Source organism: Terrapene carolina, unplaced genomic scaffold, assembly GCF_002925995.2.
Source record: "Terrapene carolina triunguis isolate 2854851 unplaced genomic scaffold, T_m_triunguis-2.0 Scaffold580, whole genome shotgun sequence".
In the NCBI taxonomy this organism is placed as follows: domain Eukaryota; kingdom Metazoa; phylum Chordata; order Testudines; family Emydidae; genus Terrapene; species Terrapene triunguis.
The window spans coordinates 538,130-565,321 of record NW_020664931.1 but is presented as its reverse complement, the minus strand read 5'-3'; the positions used below and the strand labels follow the sequence as shown (position 1 = coordinate 565,321).

The 27,192-nt window shown below is 44.1% G+C and overlaps 1 protein-coding gene across 1 annotated transcript in view; it reads right to left on the bottom strand.

Annotated features, from left to right (window-relative positions):
• The window catches only part of LOC112103692 (solute carrier family 12 member 7), a 357,369-nt gene that overhangs the window by 14,786 nt on the left and 315,391 nt on the right, over nt 1–27,192 (bottom strand). Inside the window, exon 21 of the mRNA XM_024195587.1 lies at nt 19,945–20,052. Within this exon, the coding sequence (XP_024051355.1) occupies nt 19,945–20,052 (108 nt within the window). The remainder of the gene's footprint in view (nt 1–19,944; nt 20,053–27,192) is intronic.

Sequence of the window (27,192 nt, the reverse complement as noted above, 5' to 3'; positions counted from 1 at the left end):
CAGTTAAACCTGGGATAGGTAGGATGCTGTGGAGTTGAGTACTGAAAAAAGGAAAGCCAGCAACATTTAAAGGATGTAAAAAGCAACAGAGGGTCCTGTGGCACCTTTAAGACTAACAGAAGTATTGGGAGCATAAGCTTTCGTGGGTAAGAACCTCACTTCTTCAGATTCTTCCACTTGCATCTGAAGAAGTGAGGTTCTTACCCACGAAAGCTTATGCTCCCAATACTTCTGTTAGTCTTAAAGGTGCCACAGGACCCTCTGTTGCTTTTTACAGATTCAGACTAACACGGCTACCCCTCTGATATTTAAAGGATGGTTGTTCTTATTCCCTTTACAGAGCTGTGGGGATGGTTTGCTTGTAAAGTTATCCCACTTAAAGCTACAGGTTTAATGAAGTTGCAGGGACCTGGTCAAAATATTCTAAAGTCTGTCTGTTTTCACAGGCCCTTTGCAATTTGCAAAGTAGGCCATCTATTACAGGTAGTGCCCATTTATGGAGTAGGGGCTGGAAGACAGGCCATACTGCCATGATAAGGTTTGTTAATTAAGTATTTACATAACATCAGAGAACCCACTAAACTCACTATGTAGTCACATTTTTTGAGTCTCTACATTTGCAATTTCCAAGTTAGAGAAGCCCAAAAAATCATGAAACTCAGAATGTGAACTTTTTGGTGCAGCATTTTTTAATTTATTAGAAATTAAACTAATTAACCTTGTAAGGCCTCAGAAAATTCAAACTTGACTCAGACCACATGCTTAAAATTTGAGGCTGTGTTTTTCATATAAAACAGAGCTTCAATTCCCACACAACATGGGAAACAAAATGCCATCTTAACTACTGTGGCACAACAGCCCAGCCATAAAACTGCTCCAGAAAAATACAAATATAACACTGTGGGAAGCTGGTCAGTCAAAGAGGTACTTTACAGTCACTGATTTCAAAAGGATAAGAAGCTTTGCAGCCCACTGGAGAAATCTATCAGGCAGGCAGAACTGTGCTTTCAATAAATCCTTGGACTTAATATATATAGTTATCATTAAGAATAAAGATGGTTACACTAGATTTTGTATGGACTTTAGAAAATGAAATGAAATTACTTTAAAGAATTCTTATCAATTACCACAATAGATGATGTCCTGGCTGCTGTAGCATATCAGTCTGTTTTTCCATACTGGATCTTAAAAGTGGGTATTGGCAGATAGAAGTGGATCCAAAAGAAAGGGGGAAGACTGCAGGAAAAGGGATGTGGCAATTTAAAGATATAACTTTAGGTTTATATAATGCCCTGGCCATCTTTGAAATGCTTATGGAGAGGGTACTGCCCAGCAGCACCACAATGTTCCAGGGCTCAGAGGAGCCTCCTTTCCTGCCTTCCCTAGGCCCTGCCACCACTGCTAAGCCCAAGGCAAAACAAGGTTCATCTCTCTTCCTCTCCCTTTTCCCAGTTCCATCTGCTGCCACTTTGAGCCCTACCTCTACTGCTCCAGGGAACAGGAACTAAAGGGAGAAGATGGTGGAAAAAGGAGAAGAGACATGGAAGGATTGGGGAGGGATAAAGAGGAGAGGAGAGAATCCTCCAAAACAGGTGGTGGGAATGATGTCCAAAATGGGGCAGTAGGTAGGAAAACAGGAGAAATTTACAACAAGGTAGTGGGTATGACGAGTCAAGACAGGGGAATGCAAAGAGGAAGGGAGGTTTCAAAAATCATTTAATTTTTAAGAACATCTGTAGTTGTCTTTAAATATAATATTTAATTTCTTCATTAGCTAAAGAGGCACATACTGCATTCAGACAATTATGCAAAAAACATGGCTTCTTGAAAACGAACGTTTTCCTTCCTGCACATGTACACTCACAGCAATGGTAATTCAGCCCCCAACAAAGAACAAGTTTAACATTCTAGGTATTGTTTGGCTTTATTACTCATATCATGATCCAGCAAGCTGTTCTATTGGGTTGGTTTCTGCACAGGCACGAGCATCTACCTTGCATGGTTATTAGCCCCAAATTCCAAAGTGCCATCTTCCTCAATTGCTAATGTGCCATCAAGTTTGTGTAGGTTTTATTGTACTGTTTCTCATATGGTAAAACAAATAATATTTTGTAACTTTTCTTGTATTTTTTAAAAATCACAATACAGCTCTTCTTTAAAAAATATTGATTAAAAGTAAAACAACTCCTCTCCTCCAACAAAACCTATTTGTTAAAAAAAAAAAAAAAAAGTTCACACTATTGTACTCTTCAATTTTCAGGGAAGAGTCAAAAAGATATTCTTGTTGTACATAGGCTTAATTAAAAAAAACTTTTTGGAAAGAAATTCCTTTTTATCAAGTTTTTTGTTGTTTGTTGAAAATTGAAGCCATTTGGGTTTTCTGAAACCATGCCAAAGGAATTTCCCAACCAGTTCTAAGTGCATGTCACCAGGATATTGCCTGAGCAGGCCAGGATCACCTAACCACCACAGAAATGGGGGAGGGAGGAAGGAAGTCAGACAATGTAGCAGTTCTTAAAAAGCACCATCTATACCCATTTACTTTTATTCCCATTTCCCCATAAGTTTTCCATGCTCTGTGAGTATGTTCAAAGTCTTTATTGGAAAATAGGCTCCAGTCTGTACCCAAACTCTCCCAAATTCAGTACCTTCTTTTCCAAGGTGTCCCTTCTTCTCAGACACCAGTCTGGTGCTTTCTTTAAAACTCCCCTTCTAGAGCTGTTTCCACTTGACACTCCTTCAGCAGCCTCCATCATGCCTCTCCTCTTCCTGCCCGTACCCCTTGGAATGAGATGGGTCTGATTTATATAGGCCCCTCTCACTCCCAGAAGCCCCCGAGTGGAGTGATGGTTGATAAGAGCCAGTTGCACCACACTCTAGTTCTAATTTTGGGGGTAGCTCACCATCTGCAGATGTTTGTTTCTGGGTTTTTCCCCACCCATGTGACAGTTCACTATCACAATACAACAACAAAATCAAATACAACCACAAGGATTTCTCTTCCTTTCCTAACCTCACCCACATTATATTGATGCTATGCATTCTAATTCATTTAACATCTGCCCTCTACCCATACACACACTCCTCTAAAGGTTCAAAAGACACTTAAAAGGTCTTGCCCATTAAATAGGATTATTTTATCAAGGTGATAGAAGCACACATTGAAGGAGGTTGGGGAATCCCAGTAACAAATACTGTATTTTAACTCTATTTTAATTCTTCTAAAAAGAAGAATGCAAGAAACAAGAATTGGCCAATATGTCTTTATGAAAAACTTCTGAGATCCGAGGGCAAGAAAACTGACTGAATTGCAAATGATAGAAGGAAGATGCAACCAAACAAGAATATTCAGAATTAATTGTGGAAGACAAAAATAAGGGCAGTGAAAAAACAAAATCTATTAATACAAACCACAGACAAAGAGGAAAATCAAAGGCTTTCATAAATATACTGTGGGGAGGAGAAGAGAAGTACTAGAGGAAAAAAACATATATGCCACTAGTAAATGAGTAGGAGGATGATATTAGTGGCTAAAATACTGAACTCCTTTTAAAATCTGTCTTTAACAAAGAAATGATGGAAAAACAAACAAGGAAATATAATATAATTTACAAGAAAATTTTAAAATACACACACATACAAATAATTTGACCTGGATATGTATCTTAGCTCCTAAATTTACTATACCACTAAAATATTTTTTAAAAGTCATTGTCTGGGAGAGAAGAATGAAAGGAGAAAAGCAAATGTAATACCCATTTTCCAAAAGCGGAAGATCTTGGCAGTAAGCACACCATAGAACAAACTTCTATCAGATGTAAAATAATGGAATAAATATTAACAAAACCACTAAGACCAAAATTTTAGAAAATGCTGGTCCTCAAATTATGGATTTAAGAGCCTAATTAAGCACCTAAAAAAAGTGCCCTGAATTTCAAAAGCCTAAGGCACCCCGTAGCTCTCACTGATTTCAGTGGGCACTGATGAATGCTTTGCACATTCTGAAAATCTCAGCATAGGTATATAATGGAACCAAGAGCAATAACAAATTTGAGTTTATAATGATTTTATATTGGGAGATTAACTTAATTGCCTATTTTAAATTAAAACTAAATTTGTGGGTGAAGGGAATGCAGTTCCATTACATATTTGGATTTTATGAAAGCATTTGTTACTGTCTCATGAAATCTTACTTGAAAAAAAGTCTTACCATGACTTCCTTTCTCTGAGCAATTTCTCTTCTGATTCTCAACCAGTGAGAATGTCTTCTTTTTCCACAGCCATCAGGGCCAATACAGAGCTGTTGCTGGGGATGGAGCTCTGGTCCATGGCTACACTCCAAACACCCACTTGCTGATTAATATAAACTGGCTAGTATACATATATATTATGATAATACTACCCACAATATATATTCCAAGCATTTAAGTGTACGTATTATAGTATAGTAGTTATACAGCCCAAACTGGCTTTGTTATAATCCTATACTCTTATGCTAAGTATCCTATAACACTATGCATTAGCCAAAGTAAGCCTTCGTTTGAGTAGATAATAAAATCAGGATAGATAATTATTTCTTCATGGCAACAGGCGAGGCATTACCCACACAAACCTTCATGCCCCTTAGTACCTGGAGTGCATGTGCTCAGAACAAAGATAAGGGTGCGTCCTGACCTGGAATGTCTGGCTTCAAACAAAAGATAAAGGGGATACACCACGATACCAGAAACCAACAAGGTAGAAAACTGATTAATTAAACCCAGTTTCAGATGATGTATATGGTACCTTTTCCTGGTAAACCTAAAAGGATGGCTTTAGAGGCATAACTTTGGGGAGCACATCATCTTCGTAAGGTGAATGTAACATTGCTGCATAGGACTGCTCTTCAGAAATTGGTATCATATAGAACCTTCTTCTTGTACCATATTAATAAACCTGAGTGACATTGGTTATTTGGTCTCTTGAGTGTAACAAAGTAACAAACCAAAGTGTGGTCAAGCAGTTGACTATAACATTTATCAACACAATCCTCCAGCAGAGATCTTCCAATGCTACAGAACCACTTAAAAAAACGTTGTTAGAAACACTGAGCCTGCAACTAACCATTATGCTACTATATACAAGCAAGAGAGAGAAGGTGGATGAGATCTACCTCATCTCTCTAATACCCTGGGACCGACACAGCTACACCTACACTACATATATACAAACAACTGTCAGAGTCAGATACTAGAGGTAGGAAGTTGTTTCCAGCCTAGACATTTTGATCATATCAGGGTAGACAGAATCAGAAGGTATGCTGCTCACAGAAAGAAATTATTGTTAAAAAAAAAACTTCCATTCTGCTTAACTTTTTTCCTGTTTCTCAAATAAATACTAAGTGTGAATAACAGTAGGCAGATAGAGAGACAGACGAAATAAAACATGAGCTATCCCCCCTTTCAAGAAACAAGGCATAAACTGAAAAACTGTATTTGTGGACAACCAAGTGTCACACCATTTTTCATTTAGAGGGGTTTTTGTTTTGATTTGTTATTTTTTTTACAATTTTTTCCAATTTTTTTCTGAAACAAAAAAATAAAATAGGGAAGATTTCTAGATTTGAGATGAGTGTTCCTGTGGGTGCTCCACTCCAGGTGTGGATGTTTCCCTGTGCCTTCACTCGGAGATTTTGACAGCAGAGCCTGACCCACACGCTGAGTGTGCCTTAACAGTACACGTGCACAACCGGTCTCCTCAATTTCTTCTCTGCAATGGAGCCTACCCCAACTCTGAAGTAAAGGGGAGGAGGGTGGGTAGTGGAGCACCCACAGGGACACTCATCTCAAAGAATGTCAGTTGCTGCACAGGTGAGAACAGGTGAGAACCTCCTCTTCGAGAGAGAGATGTCCCTGTGGGTGCTCCACTCCAGGTGACTTAAAAGCAGTGTATCTCAAGGAGGTAGGGACTTTGGATCTGGTAGTAATGCAGTAGATAATACACAATTGGGCAGAGGTGTATCAGAGAGAGGGCCTTGAGTAAGTGCATAATGCTTAACAAATGTGTGTTCGGAGGTCCAAGTGGCCACTTTACAGATGTCAGCCAGAGGAACTTTGCGTAGAAAAGCCATGGAGGTAGCTACAGATCTGGTGGAGTGATGCAGGCTGGAGGAATTGTCTCCTTTAATTGATAGCACAGACGGATACAAGCAGAGATCCAGTTGGAAAGTCTCTGGGTGGAAATAGGTGTCCCCTTGGATCGTTCTGCAATGGAGACGCAGAGTTCCTAAAGGGTCTGGTTCTATCCAAATAAAAGGACAAAGCCCTGCGTACATCCATTGTATGCATTGTGGATTCAAAGAAGTTTGTGTAGGGTGAGTCCGCCATGAAAGCCACTATTTCTCCTGCACGTCTGGCAGAGGTGATTGCCACTAAGACTGCTGTTTTCATAGAGAGGTGTAGGAGGGAGCAAGTGGCTAGGGGCTCGAAAGGTTGTTGCGTTAAACAGGTTAATACTAAGTGAAGGTCCCACGGAGGAGTAGGACATTTAATGTCCAGGTATAGGGATTGGAGCCCTTTAAGAAAGCACTTGGTGATTGGATGAGCAAAAACAGAAGTACCGTCGATCTTGTCATGAAAATTTGTAATATCAACTAAGTTGACTTTGATGGAGCTGAAAAAGAGAGGCTGGATTGCTTAAAGTCTAGTAGGTAATCAAGTATGGCTGGAAGAGGTATGGAAGTGGGAAGAATTTGGTTGATCAAGCACCAATGTGTGAATCGTTTCCACTTTTGGAGATATGTGGTGCGAGTAGATTGTGTTCTGCTACGTAAGAGTACTCTTTGAACTTGATCAGAGCATGCTAGTTCGCTTTCTGAGAACCATGGAGGAACCAAGCTTTGAGGTGAAGCATGGATAGGTTGGGGTGAAGAAATCAGCCATGTTGCTGTGATAGGAGGCTCGGAGTGAGAGGCAACGAAATCTGTGGACGTATTGACATTCTGGTGAGGAACAGATACCATGGTTGTCTGGGCCACAATGGGGCAATCAAAATTACCATTTGTATCTTTGTCAGAACTCTGTGGAGAACCGGTATACACTAAGTATTGAGCCCATGAGATCAGGAACGCATCTCCCAGGGAATGTTTGCCCAACCCCGCTCTGGAGCAAAATTCGGGACATTACTTGCTCTTCGCATTGTAAAGAGGTCCAGGGTTGGATAGCCCCAAACGCGCAATATGTTGCGTATGATCATGTTGTTTATCTCCCATTCGTGATCCCAGGGAAAACATCTGCTTAGTTCGTCCACAGTGGTATTCAGGGCTCCGGGAAGATAGGTGGCTGATATCCGGATGTTGTTCGCGACGCACCCCAGAGCTTCATGGCTTCTGTGCAAAGCAAGTGAGATTGAGCCCTTCCCTGCCTGTTGACATAGAACATGCATTCAATGTTGTCTCATTATCTGAACATGTTGGTTCCGAATGAATGGGAGGAAGTGACAGCAGGCGTTGAGTATGGCTTGCAGTTCTAGGACGTTTACGTGTAGGGAGGCTTTGGTGGAAGACCAGAGCCCCTGGGCTACATGGTGGGACGTGTGCTCCCCATCCTGTGAGGGATGTATCGGTAACCATTATGAGTGATGGAGCATCCTGGAGAAAAGGGACTCCTGAGCAGAGGTTGGAGGGAACTGTCCACCATCGGAGAGAGTGTTTGACTCTGAAGGGTATGGATAGAGGCTTGTTTAGAGCATGTACGTTCAGTCTGTAAACCATGGCCAACCAAGCTTGGAAGCACCTCATGTATAGGCATGCATTTTTGACCACAAAAGTACACAAGGCCATGTGGCCTAATAGTTGCAGGCAGTCTTGTGCAGTGACCTGGGGACTGCTGTGAAGTTTTGTAACCTGGAGTTTTATGGTGTTGAAATGATCTAGCGGGAAAGATGCTATTCCCGTTTGGGAATCAAGGTCCACTCCTATGAACTCCAGTTGTTGGGTAGGAGATAAGGTGGATTTGCTTTTGTTTATTTGTAGGCCAAGGGAAAGGAAGCAAGCGACGGTAAGCTGAGTGGATCGAAGAGCTTTGTCGAGCATTGAGGCTTTGAGGAGACAATTGTTGAGGTAAGGAAATATAACTCCATTTCCTGAGGTGGGCAGTGACCATCGCTAGGAGTTTGGAGAAAACTCGGGGGGTGGTAGATAGGCCGAAGGGCAACACTCTGTATTGAAAATGTGTCGAACCGAGGGTAAAACAAAGAAAAGTCTGTGGGCTGGGTGAATAGTCACATGAAAATAGGCGTCCCGTAGGTCGAGGGCTGAAAACCAATTGCTCTGCTCCAGCTCTGGGATTATGGTGGTGAGGGTAACCATTTTGAACTTTTGCTTTTTGATAAATTTGTTTAGCTGCCTGAGGTCAAGGATTGGTCGCCATCCCCCGGTTTTCTTTTCTGTTGAGAAGTAATGGGAATAGAAACATTTCCCTCTGTGTTCTGGCACGATTTCCACTGCCTGCAGTTTAAGGAGCTGTTTTACTTCTTGGAGGAGCAGTTGCTCGTGAGAGAGAACCCTGAAGAGGGACAGGGAGGATGGGTGGGTGGGTGGGTGGGTGGGAGGCAGGGAGAGGAAAGGGATGGAATAGCCAACTGTGATGACCTCTAAAGCCCACTTGTCGGTGGTAATATTTTGCCATTGATAGGAGAATGGGTGTAGGCGGTGACCAAAAATAGGGGCAGGCGGTGTAAGCGCTGAAGTGGGAATATTGTTTTCTATACCCTCGACCAAGGCTTCAAATTTGCTTATTGGTCGGAGAGGGTCGAAACACTGCCAAGGAGTTGGGACGGTGGCATTGGTATCTGGGTCTCTGGTGTTGTTGTTGCTCATGAGATCTCTGGAATTGCTGGGTGTATGTGGGGTAGCATGGCTGCTGGTAAGGCTGGTATCTATATTGTTGCCTTCTGGTCGTAGGGGTTTGAATTTCTAGAGATCGGAGAGTTGCCTTGGAGTCCTTCATGGAGTGGAATATGTCATTCGTAGTGGAGGCAAATAGTTTGCCCCCGTTGAAGGGGAGATCCTCAATGGTACTCTGGACGTCCCGGGGAAAGGAAGAGGACGAGAGCCATGAACCTCAGCGCATCACAACTGCTGTGGCAGTGGACTGTGCCACAGTATTGACCACATTAAGGGCAGTTTGAAGAGCGGTGCGGGAGATGATTTGTCCCTTGGAGACTATTGCTCTAAATTGTTGTTTCTTGTCTTCTGGAATGTGATCAATAAAGTCCATGAATTTATTGTAATTTTTGTGATCATATTTTGCTAGAATGGCTGTATAATTAGCAATGCGAAATTGCAATGTGGAAGAAGAGTATACCTTAAGTCCGAGCAGATCTAATCGTTTGCTGTCCTTGTCGGAAGGCATGGAGTGGGGAAACTGGTGTTTGTTCTTTTGGTTGACTGTGTCAACTACCAGCGAGTGGGTGAGTGGCCCTGGGTGAGTGAAAAGGAATTCCGAGCCCTTGGAAGAAATGACATACTTCCAGTCCACTCACTTACAGGTAGGCAGGCTTGCAGCCAGAGTTTGCCAGATGGCTTTGGCAGGTTCTAAAAGGGCTGTGTTGATAGGTAATGCAATTCTAGAAGAACAACGGGGCTGCAGGATGTCGGTTAGCTCATTCTGCTGTTCAGTGACTTCCTCCAGGTTAATTCGTAGCTCATTGGCAACTCTTTTAAAGAGGTCCTGAAATTTTGAGAAGTTGTCCGAAGACGTCGGGGGAGGAGGAAGCAATGCTTTATCAGGCAGAACAACTGGTTCTACCGGGTTAGAGGGAGGCTGTGATTGCTCTTGCGGTTGTGAGAGGGCTGCCTGGTGTCTGGAGTCAGTGGCAGGGTCGTCAGTTGGTGGTACCGAGCAGGTCTCATGCCTGGCTGCAGTGGTATAACAAGTGCGTTCATAAGAACATAAGAACGGCCATACTGAGTCAGACCAAAGGTCCATTAAGCCCAGTATTCTGTCTTCTGACAGTGGCCAATGCCAGGTGCCCCAAAGGGAATGAACAGACAGGTTATCATCAAGTGATCCATGCCCTGTCACCCAATCCCAGCTTCTGGCAAATAGAGGCTAGGGACACCATTCCTGCCCATCCTGGCTAATAACCATTGATGGATCTATTTTCCATGAATCTATCTAGCTCCCTTTTGAACCCTGTTATAGTATTGGCCTTCACAACATCCTCTGGCAAGGAATTCCAGAGATTGACAGTGCGTTGCGTGAAAATACTTTCTTGTGTTTGTTTTAAACCTGCTACCTTTTAATTTCATTTGGTGGCCCCTTGTTCTTGTATTATGAGAAGGAGTAAATAACACTTCCTTATTTACTTTCTCTATACCACTCATGATTTTATAGACCTTTATCAGACCCCCTCTTAGTTGCCTCTTTTCCAAGCTGAAAAGTCCCAGTCTTATTAATCTCTCCTCATACAGAAGCCGTACTATAATAATTTTTGTTGCCCTTTTCTGACCTTTTACAATTCCAATATATATTTTTTGAGATGGGGCGACCACATCTGCAAGCAGTATTCAAGGTGTGGGCATACCATGGATTTATATAGAGGCAATATGATATTTTCTGTCTTATCAATCCCTTTCTTAATGATTTCCAACATTCTGTTAGTTTTTTTGACTGCCGCTGCACATTGAGTGGATGATTTCAGAGAACTATCCACAATGACTCCAAGGTCTGTCTCTTGAGTGGTAACAGCTAATTTAGACCCCATCATTGTATATGTATAGTTTTCCAATGTGCATTACTTTGCATTTATCAACATTAAATTTCATCTGACATTTTGTTATCCAGTCACCCAGTTCTGTGAGATCCTTTTGTAGCTCTTCACGTCTGCCTGGGACTTAACTATCTTGAGTAGTTTTGTATCATCTGCAAATTTTGCCACCTCACTGTTTACCCCTTTTTCCAGATCGTTTATGAATATGTTAAATAGGACTGGGCCCAGTACAGATCCCTGGGGGACATCACTATTTACCTCTCTCCATTCTGAAAACTGACCATTTATTCCTACCCTTTGTTTCCTAGTTTTTAAAAAGTTACCAATCCATGAGAGAACCTTCCCTCTTATCCCATGACTGCTTATTTTGCTTAAGAGCCTTTGGTGAGGGACCTTGTCAAAGGCTTTCTGAAAATCTAAATACACCTTATCCACTGGATCTCCTTTGTCCACATTCATGTTGACCCCCTGAAAGAATTCTAATAGATTGGTGAGGCATGATTTCCCTTTACAAAAACCATGTTGACTATTTCCCAACAAATTATGTTCATCTGTGTCTGACAATTTTGTTCTTTACGATAGTTTCAACCAATTTGCCTGGTACTGAAGTGAGGCTTACTGGCCTGTAGTTGCCAGGGTCACCTCTGGAGCCCTTTTTAAAAATTGGCGTCACATTAGCTATCCTCCAGTCATTTGGTACAGAAGCTAATTTAAATGATAGGTTACATATGACAGTTAGTAGTCCTGCAATTTCACATTTGAGTTCCTTCAGAACTCTTGGGTGAATACCATCAGGTCCTGGAGACTTATTACTGTTTAGTTTATCAATTTGTTCCAAAACCTCCTCTAATGACACCTCAATTTGGGACAGTTACTCAAGTCTGTCACCCAAAAAGAATGGCTCGGGTTTGGGAATCTCCCTCACATCCTCAACAGTGAAGACCGAAGCAAAGAATTCATTTAGTTTCTCCGCAATGGCCTTATCTTTGAGTGCTCCTTTAGCATCTCGATAGTCCAGTTGCCCCACTGGTTGTTTAGCCCCCGAATATAAGGGGCCCATGGAGCCCAATATTGCCACTGTGGTGGGAAGGGCATGGGTGGTGCCATCTAGGGGTTCATGCAGTATGGGGCAGGACCCTCGGAGTAGGACGAAGTAGCTTTTCTATGACCTCTCTTGATTGGGGTCTGTGGACAGGAGATCTGATAAAGTGAAAATTCTCCCTGCAGCCCAGATTCCTCATCACTGGAGGAAAACTGTGCAGACCTTGCCTGAGTGTTCGGAGAGAAGTAGTTAAGTAGGGGTGACTGCAAGATAGGTGCCACCAGCAGGTCCCTTGACTGTGTGAACTGCAGTGCCGCAGCGCCTCTGTGAGGGGAGGGCTGCGTGAGAGGAATTTGTTGTGAAGAGGGGTTCCTCTGCACCGGTGTACTGAGCCTTCCATCACTGCCGGCTAGCTCAAAGGCTGACAGTGCCGGGAGAGTGAGAGGAGCCTGCAGTGGGGTCAGGCATGTTAGTATATGTCGGCACCACTTCCATTGTGGTGTCAAACAGTGCCGTGTGAGAGGCAGGCAACTGAAAGCCTCAAGCCTTGGCACCAGGGGTTGGTGTGACCACCACAGCCGCAGGCAGGATTCGCGCAGCACCAGAGGAGCCTGGCGCATCAAAGGTACTTAGCCGGGGGAGCACCGGGAGGGAAGCAGTGGATCTGCCCGGCGAAGTCTTGTCCCTGTGAATACCCTTTGTGGATGAGAGAGACTGATGCTTTTTTGAAGTTTTCTTTTGTTTCTTTGAAGCAGGGAGACTGCTGTGTACAACAGAGTTGGAGCCCGGGTCTAAGGCTGGTCCAAGAGATTTGTGCAGCAGGAGCAGTTTTAACCTCAGCTCCCTGTCTTTGCGTGCCCTGGATTTTAACTTGCTGCAGTGGGCACATTTTGGGGGCATGTGGGACTCCCCCAAACATTTAATACATTTAGAGTGGCCATCTGAAAGAGGGATGGCATCATTACAGTTAAAGCAGCGCTCAAAACCTGGAGAGCCAAGCATGTCGGAAGCAGCTGCGCTGACAGGAACAAAAAAAATGTTTGTTTGTTTTAAAGAAAAGAGAAAGGAAAAGGGTATCTAACTATTACAGGTAAGCTAAACTAAGGCTTGGTCTACACTTACCCCCCCAAGTGGAAGTAAGGTACGCAAATTCAGCTACGTGAATAACGTAGCTGAATTCGACATACCTTACTTCGAACTTACCGCAGTTCAGACACGGTCCACATGCGGCAGGCAGGCTCCCCGTCGACTCCACGGTACTCCTCTCGTTGAGCTGGAGTACCGCAGTCGACGGCGAGCACTTCCTGGTTCGATTTATCGCGTCCAGACCAGACGCGATAAATCGAACCAGGAAGTTCGATTTCCAGCCGCCAAACTAGCGGCTAAGTATAGACCAGCCCTAAGAGAAAAGAGTTGAACAAGGGAGAGAAGAAATTCTCTAACGAGTCTGCTGAGGTCCATCTCAGGCCGGGGACGGTAGAGAAGGAACTGAGGAGACCGGCCGCGCACGCATACCATTAAGGCGCATTCAGCGTGTGGGACAGGCTCTGTGCGTGCACGACTGGTATGAGTACTGCTGTCAAAATATCTGCGCAACGGCGCAGGGACACACCAACACCTGGAGTGGAGTACCTACAGGGACATCTCTCGAAGTTTTGCAGTCCCCTGGCTGAGTTTTCTTTCAGCCAGGACTCTTCCCCCCCCACCCGTTCTTTAAGAGTCATTGATGTCATGAGCAGAGATCATAGAATATCAGGGTTGGAAGGGACCTCTGGAGGTCATCTAATCCAACCCCCTACTCAAAGCAGGACCAATCCCCAGGCAGACTTTTGGCCCAGATCCCTAAATGGCTCCCTCAAGGATCAAACTCACTACCCTGGGTTTAGTAGGCCAATGCTCAAACCACTGAGCTATCCCTCCCCGAATGAAGGAGGAGAGAGAAGTCAAACATCCCCCCCCCCCGCCTTATAATTCAATTCCTTATGTTAGAAACATCCTTGCTGAGTCATGTTGACCAAACAGTCTCTTGTGGACATGGCGTTTGAACTGTTGTTGTGATTAAATGAAAAATTTCTTGTTCATACCTTCCCCTGCCAGAGAATGGCCATTTAAACACCTACCTGGGGTGACAGAGTGCCTTTGTCTCTGGAGAACTGGTTTGGGCCTGCCTTTCTAACTCCGGAACATGTTACAGCAATATTATACAGTAAAATCTTATAACTTTACATTTAATGCTGGTACACACATTTTACCAGGAAAATAATATTCAGCAGATTATGAGTTTTCAAATGATACCTCACAATGCATACTTTGTACAAAATTTGTCATAATTCCATAAAAGTAGTGAACATAAGTGTGTAGACTGTCACAAAGACACATTTAGTGTTACTATATTAGGTGCCTGAATGCAATCATCTACATATAAGATTCATATCACCATATGGGATATACTGTTTTGGAAGGTGAGAGAACAAGCCATCAACAAAAGAAGCAGGAAATGGGACATCATTTGGAGGCTTCCAGACCCAATGTGTTTTTACATTAACACAACCACAAATGAGACCAAGAAGAAAAATTGAATATATTTTAAGGCCAGAAAGGACAATTATATAGTCAAGTTTGACTTCTTGTATAACACCAATCATGGAATTGTATCCAGTTATTCCTGTATTGAGTCCAATAACTATAGTTTGACTAAAGTATGTCTTCCAGAAAGGCATCCAGTCATGATCTGAAGACTTCACCAGACAGGTCATCTGCCACTTCCCTTAGTAGTTTGTTTCAATGGTTAATCACCCTCACTATTCAATTCAAATTAGAAACAAGGCACAGATTTTTGTCTATCTTCATCTTCTAGTCATTGGTTCTAATTATAACGGTCTCTGCTATATTAGATTATTATTTGATATTTTCTCCCTGTGAAGATACTGATACACCAGGGGCAGGCAAACTTTTTGGCCTGAGGGCCACATTAGGTTTCTGAAATTGTATGGAGGGCCGGGTAGAGGAGGCTGTGCCCGTGGCCTGCCGCCCCCTATCAGATTCCCCCCTGCTTTTTGCCCCCCCAACGGCCCTCCCGGGACTCCTGCCCCATCCAACCCCCTGTTTCCTGTCCCCTGATGGCCCCCATGGGACCCCTGCTCCATCCACTCCTCCCTGTCCCCTGACTGCTCCCCACCACCCCATCCAACCCCTCCTCTCATTCCTGAATGCCCCTGCAGGACCCCTGCCCCATTCAACCACCCTTCTCTCTGACCGCACCCAGAACCCCTGCCCCTGACTGCCCCATCTGACCCCCCCCCCTTCCTGACTGCCCCCTGGGACCTCTGCCCCCATTCAACCCCCCTGTTCCCCGCCCTCTGACCGCTCCAACCCCTATCCACACCCCCACCCCCTGACCACCACCCCGAACTCCCCTGCCCTCTATCCAACCCGCCCTGCTCCCTGTCCTTTACCATGCTGCCTAGAGTACCGGTGGCTGGCGGCGCTACAGCCACGCTGGCCAGAGCACCAGGACAGGCACCCGCGCTGGCCGGCTGGAGCCAGCCATGCCACCGCGCAGCACAGAGCACAGGGTCAGGCCGGGCTTTGCAGCTTCACTGCCCTAGGAGCTCGGAGCCCCGCCGCCCAGAGCACTGCACTGGCGGCGGAGCAAGCTGAGGCTGCGGGGGAGGAGGAACAGCAGGGGAGGGGCCGGGGTCTAGCCTCCTGGGGCAGGAGCTCAGGGGCCAGGCAGGAGAGTTCCGCAGGCCAGATGTGGCCAGTGGGCTGTAGTTTGCCCACCTCTGTTATACACTGTATTCAAGTCACCTCTTGATTAAATTAGAGACTGAGCTTCTTAAATCTCTATTTAGAGCATTTTTTCTAGCCCTCAAATCATTTTTGTGGTTCTTCTCTGCACCATCTTAAATTTTTCAACATCCTTTTTAAAGTGGGGATACTGGAACTGGACACAGTATCAGTCTCACTAATGCTACAGCAGAGGTAAAATCACTTCCCTACTCCCCTAGTTTATTCTTTGAAGAATCACATTAGCCCTTTTTGCCACAGCATCACACTGGGAGCTCTTTTTTAATTGTCTACTGTGACTCTTAAATCCTTTCTAGAGTCACTGCTTTCCCGGATACAGTCCCCCATTCCGTAGGTAAGTTCTGCATTCTTTGGTCCTAGATGCATGACTTGCATTTGTTGTGTTAGAAAATGCATTTTGTGTGAATGGGCCCACCTGATGAAGCGATTCAGTTCAACCTGTCGCCGTCATTATTTACCACTCCACCAACTTTTGTACCTCCCTAAAATGTACTTCCAGATCACTGATAAAAATATTGAACCATGTTATGCTTAGAACAGATTCCTGTGTAGCCCCACTACAAACACCCTGCTTAATGATGTTTCCCATGTGGCAACTACTATTCAAAGCCCCCTTCTAAACTAGGATTATATATGACAGAACTTTCATTTGACTGTATTTCTATGCAATGTTATAAATATTTATGGACTTATTATTACTTTGAATAAGTTAACATGAATATGACTTTTCCATGTGAAGTGACTATAAAGTAATTCCAGAATTCATTCTCATAAAGGAAACATACAAGAGGGCTTATTCTGTCAGAGAGGCAGTTTTCTCTAATACAAGACTGGCATCTCTGCCACTGACTAACTAAGTAGCCATCTCACCTGTGCATGACAGTTCTCCATTGTTAAAAAGGAATCTCATCTCCCTACTTCATAGGCATGTTGTGAGCATTAATGAATGCATGTGCTTTGAAGATGACAACACTATCATAAGTGTGAAGTTAAAAAAAGAAGAAAGTATTTTTTTACCTGTATGAATAAGAGAGCATTTGAGGTTCATAAGATTATTCAAGAATATTGAGATTTAAACAGCAGAAATTAATTTAAGAGATTTTCACTTACGGATTGAAGAAATGGTGCAGATATGTGCCAAAGTCCAGTGTGTTGCTTGAATATATTTTATTTTAAAAATACATTTTTATGAATAAAGCTATGAAACAACTTTGCCATGATTTTTTCCTGTAGTAAATTAAAAATGTTAAAATATTATAGACTCACAGACTTTAAGGCCAGAAAGGACCACCATGATAATCTAGTCTGACCTTCTAAACATTGCAGGCACATAACTTCCCCCCCCCCCGCCCCTCCCAGTCCTGTAATAGACCGTAACCTCTGGCTGAGTTAAATACTTCAGGTTACAGAGAATCCACCATTTACACTAATTTAAACCTGCAAGTGACCAATGCCCCATGCTGCATAGGAAGGCAAAAAACCCCAGGGTCTCAGCCAATCTGACTGGGGAGGGGTGGGAGAATTGCTTCCCAACCCCAAATATGGCAACCCTGAGCATGTGGGCAAGCCCAACAGCCAGACACCCAGGAAAGAATTCTCTGTAGTTACTCAGAGCTTTCCACATCTAGTGTCCCATCACTGGCCATTAGAGATATTTGCAGCTAGCGGTCACAGATCAGCTACATGCCATTGTAAGCAGTCTCATCATACTATATCCTCCATAAACTTATCAAGCTCAGTCTTGAATCAAGTTAGGTTTTTGCCACTACTACTTTTTTTAGAAGGCTGTTCCAGAACTTCACTCCTCTGATAGTTAGAAACCTTCATCTAATTTGACATCTAAACTTATTGATGACCAGTTTATATCCATGTGTTCTTGTGTCAACAGTAGCACTTCATTTAAACAACAACTCTCCCTCCCTGGTATTTATCTCTCTGGTGTATTTACATAGAGCAATCGTATCTCCCCTCAGCCTTCTTTTGGTTAGACTAAATAAGCCAAGCTCTTTGAATCTCATCTCATAAGGTAGGAGACTCAAATTCACCTGATCATCCTAGTAGTCTCTCTGCACCTGTTCCAGTCTGAATTAATCTTTCTTAAACATGGGAGACCAGAACTGCACACAGTATTCCAGATGAGGTCTTACCAGTGCCTTGTATAATGGTACTAACACTTCCCTGTCTCTATTGCAAATACCTTTCCTGATGCATCCTAGGACTGCTTTAGCCTTTTTCACAGTTGCATCACATTGGCGGCTTATAGTCATCCTGCGATCAACCAGTACACCGAGATCTTTCTCCTCCTCTGTTGCTTCCATCTGATAAGTCCCCAGCATATAGCAAACATTCTTGTTGTTAGTCTCTAAGTGCATGACTTTGCACTATTAAATTTCATCCCATTTCTATTACTCCAATTTTCAAGGTCCTCCAGATCTTCTTGTGTGATATTCCGGTCCTCCTCTGTATTGGCAATACCTCCCAACTTTTTCTCATCTGCAAATTTTATTAACACACTCCCACTTTTTGTGCCAAGATCATTAATAAAAATGTTAGAAAGGTCCCAAGACTGATCCCTCAGGAACTCCACTACCAACCTCCCTCCAGCCTGAATTCACCTTTCAGTATGACCTGTTGTCTCCCCGTTAACCAGTTCCTTATCTACATTTCAATATTCATATTAATTCCCATCTTCTCTAATTTAACTAATAATTTATCATGTGGAACTGTATCAAATGCCTTACTGAAATCCAGGTAGATTAGATCTAGTACATTTCCTTGTCTAGAAAAACCCAGTTATCTTCTCAAAGAAAGAGATCAGGTTGGTCTGGCATGATCTGTCTTTTGTAAAACCATGTTGTATTTTATCCCAATTACTATTTACCTCTGTCTTTACTACTTTCTCTTTCAAAATTTGTTCCAAGACCTTGCATGCAATTGAGGTCAAACTAACAGGCCTGTAGTTTCCCGGATCACTTTTCTCTCCTTTCTTAAAAATAGGTACTTGTGACGTTCTATATTTTTTTGGTCATCACTCTTACAAGACTATGATAAATTTTGTATAAAGTATGTCTTGTGAGAAATCATTTGAAAACTCATAATCTGCTGAACATTGATGTCCTGGCAAAATGTGTCTATCAATATTGTATGAGAAGTTATTAGATTCTACTATGTATCATTGTTATAACATGCTCCAAAGTTAAGACAAGCAGGCACAAAACAGTTTTTCAGAGACAAAGACACCCTAGCACCCAGTCAGGTGTTAAACAGCTATAAGTGCCATTCTTCATCAACAGGAAGGTGTAAACAAGAAATTTACATTTCATCACGGAGACGGTTCAACCCTCACATCCACAAGAGACCATGTGTTGCCTACACCCCAGCTGGGGGTAATCCTCAAAGGGGGAAGAGGATATAAAAATGAGAGACAGTCGGATAGCAAGGCTGGTGCATATATCATTTTCTTTGAAGAAATGACAGACTTTCTATGAACTTGCATTGTTCAGTAGTATGCTGGACAGCCCAAGATGCACATCTCTAAGGTAAAGTCTGACACTAAGAATTTGCAGATGTCACCCTGTATGTAATTCATGAGTGACTGGTCAGCATGCTCATGTGTTTAGCTGCGAGTGAATTTGCATGCTGAAGGCTGTGTGAGCACGCCAAGAGTGGCTGTTCTAACAGCAAAGCAATGTAAAAGGCATCCCAGACTAGAGATTAAAGGGGACACAGCTGTTCAACAGTCCAAATTGTATCCTGGGTAATGTCACAGTACTACATTAGCAATTCTCCAGTCATAGGGTACGACTTCAGAGTTTACGGATTCATTAAAAATCCTTGCTATATGTTAGATATATAGTGTCATTTTCTTAATTATTTTGTCACAACTTGCAGATTTCAAACGCTGATGTAACAGCAAAAATAGTATTACTGAAAAATAGAAGGTTGCATAGACTATTTAACTCAAAATAATATAGTTTAAAATTCTTCAGTTAAATTTTTAAAATCCTTAAAACCCAGGAAGATAGATATGTTTGATGACAAGCATGCAAACACAGATGCTGTTAGTGCAGTATTTTAAGCTCCAATCTACTGCTGTAGTTATGCTGGAACTGTAGTAATTCTACTATTTCAGTATTGTTTAGAGCTAATACTAATGACTCATACACAAAAAGATAAAGTAAATCAAATATTCTCTTACAACTGATAAATTAGTACAAAATTCATAACAAAAGGTTTTATTTTATTTATTTATGAAATTGTTAGAGATCATGGCCGAGCATTACCACTTCCACTTGCTTATACTTGGTTTTCATAAAATTTATAGTCGTTAAATAGTTTACCTCTCTTTCCCTTTCATTCTTAGACAGCTGCATCTGTTTTAACATCTGAGATCTCTGCTCCATCATAAGAGTCTTCTCATATGTGAATGCTGAAATATCATTTTCAAACTGCAAAATAAGTATGCCATCATTAAAAGGAGAAAAATCTCATTTACAACCCTTTCCTCCCCCCTCGTCATTTGGGTAACATCCTTAGGTTTGCTTTAATTTGTGTTCATTTACATCCTAACAGTATTTCTAAGTCTATATTTGGTAAATATCTTCTGTTTTCAATGCTTTGGAATTCTAATTTTCAAGTCTAAACACTATTAAAATACTCCTTCAAAAATATGTCACTAGACACTGTATCATATCAGAAAAATTTAAGATACAAGACTTTCCATTGCTCTGTTCTTATACTGACTGCAGGAACGAGGATGGGCCAAAAGCCACCTTTTAAACCATCTTTGCAGCTCCTGTATTCTGGCCCCAACCCCTCTAGTGCACAGGCTTGTAACTGCACCTCTAGCATGCCTCCAATGGTAGGAGGGCTGTGAGGGGAGTGGTGGTGGTGCAGAACTGACACAAGCTCTACACTGCCTAGGGAACAAGCTAACACCAGGGGTATTTCCTGGGGGGCTGATTCCACACAATTTGCAGTCCTTTTGTGCACCAGAGAAGGGTAAAGAGGCAAGACTTTAATAAAGAATATGGTCCTTTGTGTCCTGAGACATTGAACAAAAATTAAGTGTAACTATATAACAAAATAGATATAACATTCCTAATGAGAACAAAATAAACAAACATATCTATTTAAAATATGCTCTTACAAATTAGTAAAATATTCTAACTGAAGTTGTTACAGCTGGAAGAAGTAGTGGCATTAATCAATCTGAAATACCAGAAATAGTTATTTCACACACAACAAAAAAGAAAGCAGAAAATAGGCATTTTGGCAAATAAGGAGCACAAAGAAGTTCTAAGAAAGTAATATTTTGCAAATATATGTGTGGCAGTTCTAAAGAATTCATGAGGTAAATCACTACTCAAAATGAATCTCTGAAAAGAATGACTTTAACATGATTTTGAAAGGAACACCTGAATTTATACTGAAATTAGTAAATGCCAGAAGACAGCAATTTCTTCTTCATTACTGTAAATACATTACCAAATCTGAAAAATTCACAAAAAACACAAAACAAGATGGACTACCCTTTCAAAATACAGGAGTAAAAAGACTTTAAAAAATATTGTGACAAAGTTCCTCCTCTACCTTGGTGGGTCCTGCACTTATTGGCGGATTTGCTCGCCTCAGAGATTCACCATGTGGGTCAGGAAACAGCCCAGAGACTTGCCCTCTGGTAGAAGCCACAGTCCAGGTCAATTCCTCCTTTCTCAATTCCTCCTCAGGAGTTGGGAGGTTTGGGGGGAACCCAGGCCTGCCCTCTACTCCGGGTTCCAGCCCAGGGCCCTGTGGACTGCAGCTGTCTAGAGTGCCTCCTGGTACAGCTGCGCGACAGCTACAACTCCCTGGGCTACTTCCCCCTGGCCTCCTCCCAACACTTTCTTTATCCTCACCACCGGACCTTTCTCCTGGTGTCTGATAATGCTTATAACTCCTCAGTCCTCCAGTAATATGCCTTCTCACTATCAGCTCCTAGTGCCTCTTGCTCCCAGCTCCTCGCATGCATGCTACAAACTGAAGTGAGGTCCTTTTTAACTCAGGTGCCCTGATTAGCCAGCCTGTCCTAATTGATTCTAGCAGTTTCTTCTTAATTGGCTCCAGGTGTCCTAATTAGCCTGCCTGCCTTACTTGGTTCCAGCAAGTTCCTGCTTGTTCTGGAACTGCCCCTGTTACCTTACCCAGGGAAAAGGGATCTACTTAATCTGGGACTAGTATATCTGCCTTCTACCACTCTCCTGTAGCCATCTGGCCTGACCTTGTCACATATCCCCCACCCCTGCTCAACACCACGGGGTTGGGCAACTTGGGACGTCAGGCAGTGTACCCGTGACAAGCCATCTGCATTGCCATGGTGGCTTCCAGCCCGGTGTTGTATGGTGAATTGAAAAGGTTGTAGGGACAGGAACCATCTGGCCACCCTTGTGTTCTTCTCTTTATTTCGTTGCAACCACTGGGGGGGTGCATGGTCGGTCACAAGGGTAAACCGTCGTCCCAGAAGGTAATAACGTAGTGTTTCCATGGCTCATTTCACAGCTAGGCACTCTCTCTCAACCATGGAATACTTCTGTTCTCTCGGGAGGAGTTTCCTACTGAGGTAGAGGATTGGGTGTTCTTCATCTCCGACTATCTGAGAGAGGACAGCTCCCAATCCTACTTCAGATGCATCTGTTTGTAAAATGAATTCTTTGTTGAAGTCCAGGGCTATAAGCACGAGGTTACTGCAGAGGGCTGTCCGTAGATCCGTGAATGCGTTCTCAGCAGCATCAGTCCACTTCACCATGTCTGGACCCCGGGCTTTTATCAGGTCTGTCAGGGGACTCGCTCTGGTAGCGAAATGGGAATAAATCGTCAGTAGTTCCCCACCACACCCAGAAATGCTTGGATTTGCTTTTTCCGATTCGGCCGGGGCCAATTTTGGATAGCCTCTAGTTTGTTTAGTGGGGGCTTGACCATGCCCCTTCCTACAATGTAGCCAAGGTATTTAGCCTCAGCTAGCCCCATAGCACACTTGGCTGGGTTGGCTGTGAGCCTGGCCCGTCTTAGTGTGTCCAGAACCGCTTCCACCTTTTCCAAGTGGGTCTCCCAGTCAGGGGTATGGATAATTACGTCATCCAGGTACACAGCTGCATAACTGTTATAGGGCCGCAGAAGCTTGTCCATGAGACACAGGAAGGTGGCAGGTGCCCCATGCAGTCCAAAATGAAGAACAGTATATTGAAACAGACCCTCTGGTGTAGAGAATGCCGTCTTTTCTTTTGCATTTTTGTCAAGGGGAATCTGCCAGTATCCCTTTGTTAAATCAAGGGTTGTCAAAAATCGGGCATTGCCCAGGTGGTCAACTAACTCATCACTGCGGGGTATGGGGTATGCATCAAATTTGGATATTTCATTCAGCCAGCGAAAGTCATTACAAAATCTAGTGGTGCCATCGGGTTTGGGCACCAACACAATCAGACTCGACCACTGACTGTGGGATTCTTCAATGACTCCTAGTTCCAACATCCTTTTTACCGCTGCCTTGATCTCCTCCCTTTTTGCTGCTGGGACCCAGTAGGGCCTTAAAGTTACCTTTGCCCCAGGGTCTGTGATAATGTGGTGATATGCTTCGGTGGTCCGGCCTGGTTTGGTTGAAAACATGTCCTGGTACCAGTTGATCACCTCAGTTACCTCCTTCTTCTGGTTCGGTGTCAGATGAGGGGATATCCTGATCTGCTCATGTAGGTTATTTCCCTGGATCGGGGCCTCTTGGGCCACTACACATGTCTCTTGTTGGTGCCAAGGTTTCAAGAGGTTAATGTGATAAATCTGTACTTGTTTCCGGCCTCCTAGCTGCCGCACCTTGTAGGTTACTTCCCCCACGGGTTCAACCACCTCATAGGGCCCCTGCCATTGGGTCAGAAGCTTGCTTTCTGCCGTGGGTACCAACACCATCACCCGATCCCCTGGTTGGAACTGTCGGACTTTTGCCTGGCGATTGTAATGGGTTTGCTGGGCCTCCTGTGCCTTTTCCAAATGTTCCCGTACAATAGGGGTGACCCGGGCTATCCGATCTCGCATCAAGTATATATTGGTGGCCCCGAGCCGTCTTCTCCAGGGGTCCCACTAGGTCCATGGCTATTCGCTCGAAGGGGACCTCTATGATGGAAAGAGGTACTAAAGGTGCTCTCAAGTGGGGACGGGGACTATGCAGCTGACACTCCGGGCAGGAGGCACAGTACCTCCGCACTTCTTCATGTACTCCGGGCCAGAAGAACCATAGTAGAACCCGTGCCAGGGTCTTCTCTACCCCCAAATGCCCCCCCAAAAAGATGACAATGGGCAAGACTTAATACAGCTTTCTGGTGTTTTTGAGGTACTAGGATCTGCTGTACCTTCTGCCCCTGTACTGGTGCAACCCGGTATAAGAGATCCTTTTTCATTATGAAGTAGAGTCCTGGTCCCTGGGTTTTCCCTTCCACAGGGACCCCATCTATTTCGGTCACTTCCTTCCTAATGTTCTCATACCTTGGGTCTTCTGCCTGGTCCTGTCCAAAATTTCCTCTCCCGGGGCTAATCTGCCCGAGATCTAGGGGCCCGGTCTCTGTTGCCACTACTGGTTCAGAGGCGTTAGGGTGGGGGTCAGACTCGGGTGCTTCTCCCTCCTAGGCGGCCTCCTTTTCAGCTGCGCGGGTCCGCCTACCTACGAGAGTGACCCTCTGGCTTTGGGTCAGTATTCGGGTTCCCAAGGCCTTAGCTGCCCTTCTTTCCCTTTTCGTCTTTCTACCCTGTCTGGGAGTGGAGAACAAATCTGGGGATATTTCAGAAAAGATTGGGGGTTGACAGTCTGCTGTGGATGCCTCACTAATTTCAGGGTTCCCATCTTTCTCCAGTCCACCTACTGGGAGTAAGTCTCCAAACCCTGGGAAGTCCCTCCCTATGAGCACCGGGTATGGGAGTTTAGGGACTACACCTGCTGCTACCTCAGTAATGTTCCCTTGGATCTCAACTTTTACTGGGATGGTGAGGTAGTAACTAGCTGTCCCATGGACACATGTTATCCCCATACGTTTAGCCTGCAGCAGCTGACTACGCTTCACGAGCTTCCCTGAGATAAGCGTGATAGCACTCCCCGAATCAACCAGTGCCGTGGTCTCTACCCCATTTAGTTTCACTGGTCTGGTGTTCATATGTGGGGTTAGTGAGACCCCCACAAGGTGGATTAGGGAGCATGGGTCTGCCCAGTTCCCCAGGTTACACTGCATAGGCTCCTCGGCATTGGGACACTGGGCAGCTATGTGTCCTCACTCCCCGCAGGCATAACATCTGTATGGAGCCCTAGGCATTCCCTGGTCTCTTGGTTTGGGCAGTCTAACATCACAATCTTCTTCCCCCTCAGTGCTCCAACTCTTTGTGGCCTCTGGTGGGCCTTCAGCCCCTCTCTTTTTCCACCTGGGCCCTCCTGGTGGCCCAGTCACCCGAGCTCTAGGGCTTGGTGCTGCTAGTTTAACCCGGGGTGCCTCTTTCTTAACTGGTCGGGTCAGCTCCCTCGCTGTCCTTCACCTCTCTACCAGTGCGACAACCTCGTCATAGGTGGCGGGTTCATTCTGGCTTACCCAGGCGCGAAGGTCTGGTGGTAGTCCCCTTATGTACAGAACTTCTAGTATCTCTTCCAGACTCTGGGACTCCGTTCGCAACCACTTTTGTGCGAGATGGATGAGGTCATACAATTGGGATCTGTGGTCATTACCCCAGATCTGGCCAGGATCTCTGCTTTCAGCTGGGGGTAGTCTGCTGCAGCCTCTTCAGGCAGATCATGGTAGGCCTTTTGGGCCTCCCCACACAGGAATGGGGCGAGGATGCCAGACCACTGATCTCGAGGCCAGGCCTCCCATAGGGCTGTCCTCTCAAAGGCCAGAAGGTATGCCTCTACATCATCCTCCCGCGTCATTTTCTGCAGCCAATGGCTGGCCCGTATATACTCAAAATATATGCTTATAGTTTGTATCAAGGTGTTACTCCCCAGCAGAGGTGAAAAAGGGGTTTCCTGCCAGACCAGAGATGTTTATCCATCTATCAGTGGAAATGTAAATCAAGTATTTGTCTTAGTCACAAACACTAGTCTTCGCTAAATGCAGATGAGATTTAACAGGAAGAGGACAGCAGGGGGAAAAGGCTTTGTCTTGGGGTGCACTTCAAAGGTTTGTTGGTCTGTAACTGGGGGACAGGGACAGCACCCCATTATCCTGAACTTGAAGAAGTAACCAGGCAATGTGATTACATTCATGAAAATGAGATCCCAACTGATCCTGGTTGGAAATGCTGCAAGAAAGCTTTAGGTGAGATAAGACTGCTTTTACGCAGCTGGGTAGCCTGTTAAAGTTAAGTTTAATCTATAAGAAGCATGTTATACTTCAGTATTATATGTAACCATTTCTGTTTCCACTTATTATCCTTATTCACTATCTCTTAAATCTTAAATCTTTGATAATAAACTTATGATTGTTTCACTATACATATATCTCAGTGCTGTGATGTTATAAAGGATCTGATCCTGAGAAGTACCAGTCAAGCTGTGTGTAGACTGTTCCATCAGGGACATCTTACCTGGTAATTTCTGTGAGTGTCCAGTGACAAGGGCTGGAAACTACAAGGGGATGCTTTCAGAGGGACTTGGGAACCGGGGTGCACCTATTACTAACCTGCCTAGCAAAGTAAGGGGTTAGTAGAGCCCTGAGGAGATTGTTTGGGTGACAGACTGGAGGTGTCAGTTAAGCACAAGTAATTCTCTCTCTTGCTGAAGCAGAGGGGTAACAAGGGGACTCACCATCCTGGACACCCCAAGCAAGTGTAACACGTCCTTCATGGCATCATGGGTCAAATGAATCACTCAGTCCTGGCTTCAATACCCACAACCTCGACTCCCTCACTGAAATGGCTCTTGAAGCTAGTGTTTTCATGGATCTCTTGAAGCCTCTCCTAGGCCCTGATTCAGAAAAGCATTTAAGCAAAGGGTAACTCTAAGAACATAAGTAATCTCACTGAAATCAATGGTATTATGAATGTGCTTAAAGTTATGCATATACTTCACTGGAGCAGGGTCCTAATTCTGTTTGCCTTTACAGTCCCCTCTCAAACTGGAAATTCAGGAGAGGTTACTTACCTTTCAGTAACTTGAGTTCTTTGAGAAGTGTTGGCCCTATGGGTGCGCTACCATAGCATATGAGCATGCCCTTGCACTCTTGGCCAGAGATTTGAGTTAGCAGTGTCTGCAGGTCTGTGCCTACACGCTACGCTAGACGGGGATTAGACTAGATGACCCTTGCAGTCCCTTCTAACCCTATGATTCTATGATTCTACATGTCCTCATGCTCTGGAATGAGGAAATATGGGGAGAAGTGGACCCGCCACCACTCCAGTTCCTTGTCAACTACAAAGCCAGAGGGGAAAGAGGGTGGGCAGCACCCATGGAGAGAAAATATCTTGAAGAACTCAAGTTCCTGAAAGGTAAGTAACCTCTCCTTCTTCTTTGAGTATATGCTCCTATGGGTGCTCAACCACAGACTCCCAAGCAGTAACTCAACATGGAAGTGGGTGCTGAGGAGGCA